Raw genomic sequence first — 10,242 nt, 5'->3', positions numbered from 1 at the left:
TAAGTGAATTCCTGCATGACTTTTTTTTATTCCTTCATAACAAGTTTACACTTGAAGGCTCAAGGATCACATTACAGGCCATTGCCGCTTCTGTCAGTTCAGCACTCATGGCATTCATTAGGCACATTCAGACATCTGTGAAAGGCTAATGCAGACCAGACACCAAAAATCTTGATGTCACGTTAGTCCATAGCTGTGAATTACTTATCATTCCCCTCGCTGAAGAATCATCCAGTTACCATCAGTAACCAACAAACTATCATGTTAGCTCAGTCTTGTATTTTCAGACATCCATCAACAGGGGAGTGTCATTCCCCAGAGCTGCTTAGCTCTCTATTTTACTATGTGAAATGGTAAAAAAGCTAACGGGACAGAAGTCACTGCTGTGTTTGTGATATCAATACTGCAAACCTTGCTCTTACCACAGCAGACATCAAAATGCATTGCATTTGTTTAATGACACAACATTCTTCACATTTTCTAAGAATCAACAAAACTGCTGATTGCTTAAGTCTTCACTCTCTCTATCACAACAGACCCAATATAGCCCAGGCACAACCAATGATTTGATCAAGGTACATTCTACATTAAACAGCTCTCACCTGTGGCCAGTCACAGTAGTTCAGTTGATTTGAATACTGCAGGAAGAATAAAGCTGTTTCTCTTTTACTAAGTGAAACTAAAGAGAAGCAAATACCAAAGAATAAGCTGCTGAAGGCTTCCAGCATCATTTTTTTTAAATGGCAAAAACAAAAGGAAGTGCATAAGAACATTTTATTGCTTTTGAATATTCTTGCAGCTGACACTGTGAAAAGAGTGAGCTTCGACACACCATGACACTGCCTTTTTGAGAAAATCATTCCAGAGTCAGCAGCTGTAGGTCAGCCAAAAGGCTGAAGTAAATTACAAACTGAAGATCAATGTAGCATTTGGTTTACATTAGAAAAAAAAGGATGTTGGGAAAATCCAACATCTGGGCGGGCTAATTTCTGAAGAAGCTCTGCGGAAGCATGCAATCACACTGGTCCTAGCTATGAACATTTTGTGCTCAAAGAACAGCTGGAGCACTCTGTGGTGCCAATATTATTTACTTAAAACGGTCCCCCTTAAGCACTGTTAAATGAAATCAAGTGCTTCCTCATGAATACCAGAATGAAATCTTCCCATTACTGCGGCAAACACTGGATCTGAACCTCAATCAACCTTTAAGGTTTTAATCAACGGGCACAGTGAGGGTTAGGTCAAGTTCTAAAATGCACTCTGTTGGGAGGATTTCAATATCTTTTACCTCTTCGCAAGAATGCTTCAATATTTCACAACAAACATGTCAAAAATTGTATAATAATTAAGGTTCTTCTCAAGAAAAAATGCAACACAACTCATTATGACTTCAAATATTCACAAATTGTTGGTGTTTCCCGTGAGTTGCTAAAATTAATGTATTTCTGTGAGCCAGGAATAAAGTTAACTATAATATTAAGACAAAATTCGATTAGTAGCCTAATTAATCAATTTAATCAACACATTTACGGAACACTTTCCGTAGTAGTTGTTGTAACAGCAGAGTAGTAGTTATGATAGGGGCAGCAATAGGAGTAGAATAGCATAGATATACACTAGAAAGTACGCTAGAAGTATAATCAACAGCATAACTATAAAAGGCTGCATGTTAATCTAAGGGAACGTTATGACTGAGCGAGCGTGTGTGTGCATGTGTATTATTCGTTACATGGACTGTCCTGGCGCCGCTGGGAGTAAATAACATTTACAAAAGGAAATAATTAAACACGGTACACTCAACGTATTGCAAAAAGGTCGAGAAAGCAGCTCAGTACTCACCGTTTGCCTTCATACAGTTGATGTGATATTCCGTCGTGATGAATATCAGTATTAAAAGATGTAATACGCAGTGCATATCCAGTCGACTGCTTGAGAAATCAACTATTGCCTCCTCGCATGAAGACCCTACATGGATGTGCTCAATAAGGCAAGGAAGAAGCTATCGAAGCATTGTAATACTGGACTCAGTGTTTGCTCCTCGTCTATTCCCACAGAAAGTTTCACTTTCATTTTATCCGAAGCATATTTGCGCTGACTTGAGTTTTGAGAAGTTGATTCATCATGTGTCAGAATGTTATGTTACTGATTTAAAGGTTCCTGATATAGCAATCTTACACGGTACTTTTTTGTACAGCAAGTACAAAATAAAGGTAATATTACACTGAAGGAATATATTAATTCTTTATCCAGGGGGAAAACAATTTATGAAATATGCAGACTTTAAACAAACTGCAAGTATTTACCGTTTTAATTCTTTTTCGTTTGAGAAAGCTCACATGGTAGGAGAACAGGACGTACTTCCAGTAACGACAAACCTATTAATCGACTACTTCACTTAATACAACGTATGTCCGGGAAAGAAGAAACAATAACGTTGGGCACTGCATGACGTAGGGGTTTTTTAATGAAAGCCCACAGACTGAAGATTCGAGGACATGTTTTTCATTTTTAAAACAATGTTGACCGGCCAATACCACGTACAAAGCTTGAAAGATTTTTTACCGAAAACCTATTCGCTCCTGGGCTTGAACGCACCTTTACGTTTGTTGCGTTTGTTGTAAAGCTCCGCCAGCTTGGCCTTCTTTGATGACGTATTTTTGTGTCGACAAAGTGTACACATATGTGTGGTTGTTTTAAGTGGTGTGCCGCCTGCAAAATCAGTCGATTAGGTGAGTATATTGACACATTAATTGATAAACTCAAGTAATTACGATCTGAGTTGTTTTTGTCCTCAAATATAATCATCTTGTCAGCGATTTTGTGCCACCAAATTGAAGCTATAGCATTACTGCCAACAGTTAGCATGCTAACTCTGGTTCGGTGTGTGTTTCTGCAGTTTCTGTGATTTACTGACTGTTTGCATGAGGTAATTGCTCACAGTAAGACGGACAGCTCTTCTGTAGCAGAGAAGCCCGCAAGACCGAAGTACTCATTTGATTCTTAATTAGTCTTGTTGAAAACCAGAGCTAAAGTGTTTTAGTCATGTACATCATATGGGGTCAGACATGTTTTTTTCTTTTGAAAAAGTTCCTTTTTCAACGAGCATTGCTTCTTCAACAAATCTCTAATATGCCTTATTACGCCTATTCTGAGATCTGTCTGTACAATACGCTATCTTCTGTAATGGGCGAGTGAAGATAATTGTTTTGCTTCACACAATTCTAGATTAAATTTTTCATTAACTGTCATACTGTATGTAGGGGTCTTTCATGCAGAGTTTACTTTTCTCACCTCAGTATAATGGCATTGCAGTCAATATAAAGCTGAGTGTACATGTATACTAAAGTATGGTATAGTCATGTGAGACATTTGTAACCACGGGTTAGTCTGTAGCTGTAAACGATCCACTCCTGACTTTGCAGCTATAATGTGCTCCATGTCACGATCTGATCAGTCACACATTTTGTTTAAAGTTTTGTATGTCATCTCTTTATCTTTCTTATCCTTTGACAAATCATGAAGGTCAGCACCATGCTCCTACTCATCCCAAAACAGTCGTATGGATGAATAAAATTCTTTTGTCATGGTTTCATCCAAAGCAAATGATACCAGTGATGCACTGTCTAATTTTCACTCAGGAGCAATTGACCTTGAGCCTCACTGCAGCAGATACTGTCTAAAATTACACAGTTCTGAAGGACATAGCTCTGCAAGATATTGTAATAGACTGAAAAGGCAATTATCAACTTAAAACATCTTGTTAAAGCTGCAGCACCTGAGAAATTCTTTTTTGGGGGTCAGTATTTGTGTGAGTTAGGACTGGCATGACCTGCTCAGATTCATTTAAAATATTTTTAGAAGGCGTTCTAGCCGTAACAGATAGGGCAGTATTTTGCACATCCGCTACCACTTTCCAGATCACTTTCCATGTCTTCTAAGGAGGCTTTTGTTGTGTTATGCAGATTTGGCTCTGAGTAGGAGGCCAGATGTCGCTTTATGATGATCTGGGGGTGGCGACCAGTGACACAAAGACTGAGGGCTGGTCGAAGAACTTTAAACTACTTCAGTCTCAGCTGAAAGTGAAGAAGGCTGCACTCACACAGGCAAAGGTAAACACAGTCTCACCATCCTCAAAACCATTCAGGGTTCTTTTGGCATTATATACATATATATATATATATATATGTATGTATGTATGTGTGTGTGTGTGTGTGTGTATACACACACACATTTATTAGTCAGTAAGTTGATAAATTGAGTGAGTAGTCACTAGGAGAATGTGGGTTCCACTCTGACTGAGCAAAAATGTCATGTAATGATGTAGCCAAGGCTGCCACCACGTCAGCTGCATGTTTGAAGTTTTGACTTATTGTGATTTTCCTAGTGTTACTGCTCTGTAAAAAAAAAAAAAAAAGGTTCTTAGGGTATTAGGTAAAAAGGAGATTAGATGTTTCAGTACTCGCTTAGTAGAAGAACACATGCGGTAACAGAATTCGACTTCCCACTTGTTATTTGGGATGACCATAAGTATCCAGAAGCCTAATGTAGGTTGAATAATGTCCAACATGTTTTATATGTGTACACTTCAGAGTCAGAGGATAAGGCAGTCAACCGTTCTGGCTCCTGTCATTGACCTGAAGAGAGGCAACACAGGAGAGGAGAGACAGCTCTCTGACACACCACCTCATATCACTGCAGGACTTAAGGTGAGAGGGTGAAGGGCAGTGTGGGTGAGAGAGTTTTTTTTTTTTTTTTTTAATTATAAGATCAGATAAGTGTGATGCTGTTTTGTATCCTAAATCATTCCAAACCTTTTAATCTGCAATTTAAAGGAATTCAGTTGTTACATTGTACTATCCCGCATCTTACCTGCTTATTGAATTTTTTAAATAGGCTAAATCATTCATGGTCCGTATCTTGTTCCCCGTGTATAAGATCATATTGTGATATCTAAATGACGCCTGTGTATTATGCTGTTCACTTTTACCCATATATCAGTGTTTCACCAGAGACTCTGCGTTAATGATACATGCAGGAGCACACAAACATCATCACACTGGAGAAATGTTAAGGGTTCAATGATATGAAGCTGTAGCTCTCTTTTTGTTTACGCTTTTGACTGCACATTGTGTTAATGACAATTGAATTGAATTGAATTGAATTGAATTGAATATTTTATGGTGCAGTGCCAGTGTGGTGTGTGTGTGTGTGTGCCACAATAATATAGATTTGATATTCTACATTAACATTCAAAATTTGAATACATGGAATATTGCAGCCCCTATCAGTCATTGTACATTAGGGTGCAGTGATATGCAGGTATAACACACATTTAACTTAAAACTTGGGATTTATCACCTCTAGATTTTTGTGTGTGTACGAATGATTGACAAGACCATGTGAGCAACTATGCTGTGTCGTGTGTGTGTGTGTGTCAGGAAGCCGCACCGGGCAGTTTTTCCTCTGGAGATGTGTTGATCCCCCTGGCAGATGAGTATGACCCCATGTTCCCAAATGACTATGAGAAAGTGGTGAAGAGACAGAGGGAGGAGCGACAGAGGCAGAGGGAACAGGAACGACAAAAAGAGATCGAGGAGCGAGAAAAGTATTGTCAAACTCTGTAATAAAAACAAACAGAGCTTGTTCTCACATCAGTCAAGCTTGGTACCTTCTGAACATCTGCTGAGGTTGTTGTGTGTGTGCATGTGTGTTGGTCTGATAGGAAACGTAAAGAGAGACACGAAGGCGGAGCTCCAAGTGGCTTTTCTCGCTTTCCAACAGAGGGAGAGTCAGATGAGGAGGAGGAGTATGAGAGAGAAAAGAGAAAGAGAAGTGAGTATATGCTCCCATTCTTTTCTCTCTGCTGTTGGTTCAAAGAGTCTCAGAAAAGGAGATCAGATTTGAGTGCAGAGAACCCTTGAATGAGAATTGTTAGATATTAGACATCAGGTTTCTCATCCACATTACTCACTGTGTGGGCCTGGATTCTGCTATTGAACTGTGTTTTGTGATTTTATGTGTCCTATTGATCCAGTCATACCCACTGCGGGAACTTTGACTGCACTGAGAAACAGAGCTTTCCATGGCATAAAGTCAGTACTGAATCAAGCTGTTGCTAGGATATGACCTCATAAGGCATGTGAAAGTATGAGCTGAAAAGGACAAGAGTTTCTCTCACAAGATAAGGAAGGGTGTCTGATCAAAGTTGTGCTTAGATACAATCTGTCATCAACAGCTTATCTGCGTTACAATATGTCATTTCACTCGTTTTAATGAACTTGTGTGCAGACAACGGGGCGCAATGAAAGTCACTGACTTTCGTTGCAAAAATCTGTTGTCTTAAACTTATTTGCACTTTTATCTCTGCACAGACATGGGTGGCGCTGCGATTGCCCCTCCCACATCTCTAGTCGAGAGAGATTGTGAGTCGATTTTTACAAAATATGTCAGACAAACTTTCCACTACATGCAATGATGCATGCAAAGGGGTGTGTTCTTTGAGTTGTCATAGTTACAGTGTCTTTCTATCTCTGTGAAAACCTCAGTGTACCCATGTGAGGAGGAGAGTCGAGTTCGAGCACCAAAGGCAGCAATTCCACCCCCCATTTATGAGGACTCAGACCGCCCCCGCTCTCCTCCTGGACCCACCAACTCCTTCCTAGCAAACATGGGGTGAGTGCCAATTTCACTTATTAATATTTACACAGAATGCATGGTCAGTATTTTTTATCTTGTCCAAAAGTTGTTTAATCAATACAAATCAATTATGGTGGTTTATAGCCTCATTACACAATCTGCACGTGTCAGCAAAACTTAGATGAATCTTTAACCTGAGGAGAGCACACCCAAGTACACTTCAATATGGTGTGTGTGTGTGTGTGTGTGTGTGTGTGTGTGTGTTGCAGGGGTACCGTAGCCCATAAGATCATGCAGAAGTATGGATTCCGTGAGGGTCAAGGCCTGGGAAAACATGAGCAAGGCTTGAGTACAGCACTATCCGTGGAGAAAACCAGCAAACGTGGTGGCAAGATCATCATAGGAGAGGCTACAGAAAAAAGTGAGGATGCACACCCACATACATATTGTAACTGACACACATTCTTCTTATGGTACATCCACTCCCAAGTAATTACTGACAGACACACTGTAATGTCAGTCCCTCTTTCTGCAATAAAGTCTCTTGCTCAAACAGTCTTACTTTTAAGAACCTCATACACAGTCATATCTTAACAAAGAGGATGAAAGGAGTAGGAACACACACACACACACACACACACACACACACACACATACTGTAGCTCATTAAGGCCTGAATTCTTTTTCTAAGTATCTCTCACATAACAAATGTTATGTTTTACTTACTATTTTCTGCCTTTTTGTGGTTGTGGTTATGGGATTTTTTTTGTATTTTAGGATTTAACTTTGCATAGGTTTTTCCTGTCTGATCTAACTTTGTGTGTTTGTATGTGTGGTTGGGTGTGTTTTATTTGCGCTCTTCAGCAGCAGGATCCAATCAGAGTTCAACTGATCCTCCTGGTGGTATTGCAGGAGCAGTAGCAGGTTAGTTTTTCAGTCATTTAAATTCCTTCGCCTTAGAGTAAGCAGCCCGAGGGCATCTGAACAGGCAGCCTAACGTGACTTGTCAGGACAGCGAGGGCAGAAAATACGTGGTGTGTTTTTTTTATTGTTTATTTGATTAGATTCTGAATGACATATCTGCTCACTGTGTTTTTTTAGGAGACGCGTCCAAGAAAAATGAAACCAACCCCCTAACCGAGATTCTTAAATGCCCTACCAAGGTGGTGCTACTGCGGGTAAGCTCGGTTTGTCTGTGTATGAGTAGGACATGAAATGTTAGTGGACATAGGAAGGTCAAGGAATGGTTCACTGTGTTTGTCTGTGTATGAGTAGGACATGAAATGTTAGTGGACATAGGAAGGTCAAGGAATGGTTAACTGTGTTTGTCTGTGTATGAGTAAGTTATGAAGTATTTGTGGAGATGGGACAGTTAAGGAAATATTACACTGTATGCAACTGAAGTGTGTGTTTGTCAAAATATTGTTTGTGTAGAACATGGTGGGAAGAGGAGAGGTGGATGAGGAGCTGGAGGCAGAGACTAAAGAAGAATGTGAAAAGTATGGCAAAGTTGTCAAGTGTGTCATCTTTGAGGTGAGGACTGTGTATTTGAAAGGGAGACAGTAATGCTGTTTAAGTTGAATGCAACCAAATATTATGTGTGTTAATTCACTGCTTTAAGAAATATTGTGTGTGTGTGTGTGTGTGTGTGTATGTGTGTGTGTGTGTGTGTGTGTTTTTCAGATCTCGGGCGTGACAGACGATGAAGCAGTCAGAATATTCCTAGAGTTTGAGCGGGTCGAGTCTGCTATTAAAGGTGAGGTCAGGTTAGAGTGTATTATGTGGGGCCGCATACACCCATACTAAACTTTTAATCAGGTGCTCCAGATCTTTTCTCCATTAAGAAGGAAAGTAACATTCCCTGCGGTGTTACATCACCTACATTATTACATCAGATCCTCCGGAGGACTGGAAGACCTGAACCAGTTCACACACTGTCACAGATATCATACGCACCCTACAACAGAACTCATAACACAGGTCATAAATACAGAACGCACATTATATAACAAATAATTTGCCCATTCTCATAAACCTGGATTAGGTATGTGTCGATTATGCGACATGTCTATCACACATTCTATATTCAGTCACTTTCTTATGCTGATAGCTGAATCATAATCACTCATTCCTCCCACTCCTCAGTCATTTTAGAAATCAGTTTTGACAGTGATATTCATTGAGATCACAGCCTTAAAATACTCAAGTTTAAACAAGTCAGCTCAGACTTCATTTTTTTCTGAGCAGTATAATGCTATAAGACTGTGATGTATCACAGTAAGCTGCGATGGACTAGCGACCTGTCCAGGGTGTCTCCCTGCCTTTTGCCCCTTGAATGCTGGGATAGGCTCCAGCACCCCCTATGACCCTACTTAGGATAACGGCTTAGAAAATGAGTGAGTGAGTGTATCACGATAAGACGCCTGTCACTCTGTGTGGTTTTTTTTTAAGCTTGTTTTTATTACTGATTATGAGTACTCACACAACTAACTATCGGTCATATCCTGTTTCGGTGTAAGAGACTTTACTGAGATGAGTGAGGTCCTCTTGTTCATGGACCTCCAACTAACACTGTGATTTCAGACCCTGAGGTACACTTATTGGGTTTAGACGCAATGTTCAACACCGCTCACTCAAGCTTCTTCTTAGAATATGAGGCCACTGCCAGCCAAGACTGGTTAAGAGGAAAATTTTAAGTCACATGTCAGCAGAGATAGCAGACTCACTCCCAATGTTATCTCAGTATAGTTTAACAGGATCCTGAATGGAAGCCAAGTATTTGATATCCTCCGTCATCACGTGCACTGACACTATCAAATCATTTATTTTCTCACGAACACACACAGAACGTATGGTTATTGCTGCAATGTGTGTGTGTGTGTGTGTTTTGGTTGGTGTTCTTAAATGAACTGTGAGTCCATAGGCGAGCTCTTGATGTCCCTGGACTTAGAGTTGCAGTGAGTCAGACGCAAATGCCACACGGGAATAGCGAAGCACAGTCAAACAAATGTGTTGTATGATTTCTCTTTGTCTGTTTGTCATAAGATAACAACATTGAGCTTGTTTGTCTTTTCATTATCCAGGAACTTTCTGAATGCTGTGTTTGAGCACGTTACTTTAGATTCATCATCGATGAAAGGTTTCTTTTGTGTATATGACTTGTCTTGGCTAGCTTTTGTGTGTTTTTGTGTTTTTCAGCGGTGGTAGACCTAAATGGTCGGTATTTTGGAGGTCGTGTGGTGAAGGCATGCTTTTATAACTTGGACAAGTTCCGTGTTCTGGACCTAGGTGAGCCAGTGTGAGGAGACAACCAGAACCTTATTCCCTTTGTGCTCAAAGACAAAAGGAATAAAAGCCCAGAGGAAATATTCATCTCTCTCTCTCTCTCTCTCTCTCTCTCTCTCTCTCTCTCTCTCTCTTTCTGTCCACCTTTTTGAGTTCAGCTGTTTGGCTATACCTGTAAATAACCAGAATTTTTTTTCATGCGCTTACCCTCTGAAGACATTACAGTTGTTTGTTATTGTTTTTTTGTTTTTTAAATCTACAGTACCAAGAATTGTTTTGATTTGTAGATTTCACCACCCTCCAAATTGGCTGAATGTTGGC

General features: G+C 40.0%; 1 protein-coding gene across 1 annotated transcript; it reads left to right on the top strand.

Moving 5' to 3' along the window:
* Positions 1-2,673: 2,673 nt before the first annotated feature.
* On the top strand, positions 2,674-10,242 carry rbm17 (RNA binding motif protein 17). Its single transcript, XM_030779406.1, has 13 exons — positions 2,674-2,729; positions 3,963-4,109; positions 4,590-4,706; positions 5,439-5,605; positions 5,723-5,832; positions 6,372-6,422; positions 6,546-6,672; positions 6,906-7,057; positions 7,501-7,560; positions 7,738-7,814; positions 8,071-8,169; positions 8,320-8,392; positions 9,835-10,242. Exons 2-13 carry the CDS (start codon positions 3,987-3,989, stop codon positions 9,936-9,938), a joined length of 1,260 nt encoding a protein of 419 aa, XP_030635266.1. The 5' UTR covers positions 2,674-2,729; positions 3,963-3,986; the 3' UTR covers positions 9,939-10,242.

Source organism: Chanos chanos, chromosome 1 (assembly GCF_902362185.1).
Source record: "Chanos chanos chromosome 1, fChaCha1.1, whole genome shotgun sequence".
NCBI classification, from domain to species: Eukaryota; Metazoa; Chordata; class Actinopteri; order Gonorynchiformes; family Chanidae; genus Chanos; species Chanos chanos.
Note: the sequence above shows the minus strand (reverse complement) of the source record. Positions and strands in the feature narration are given on the sequence as shown.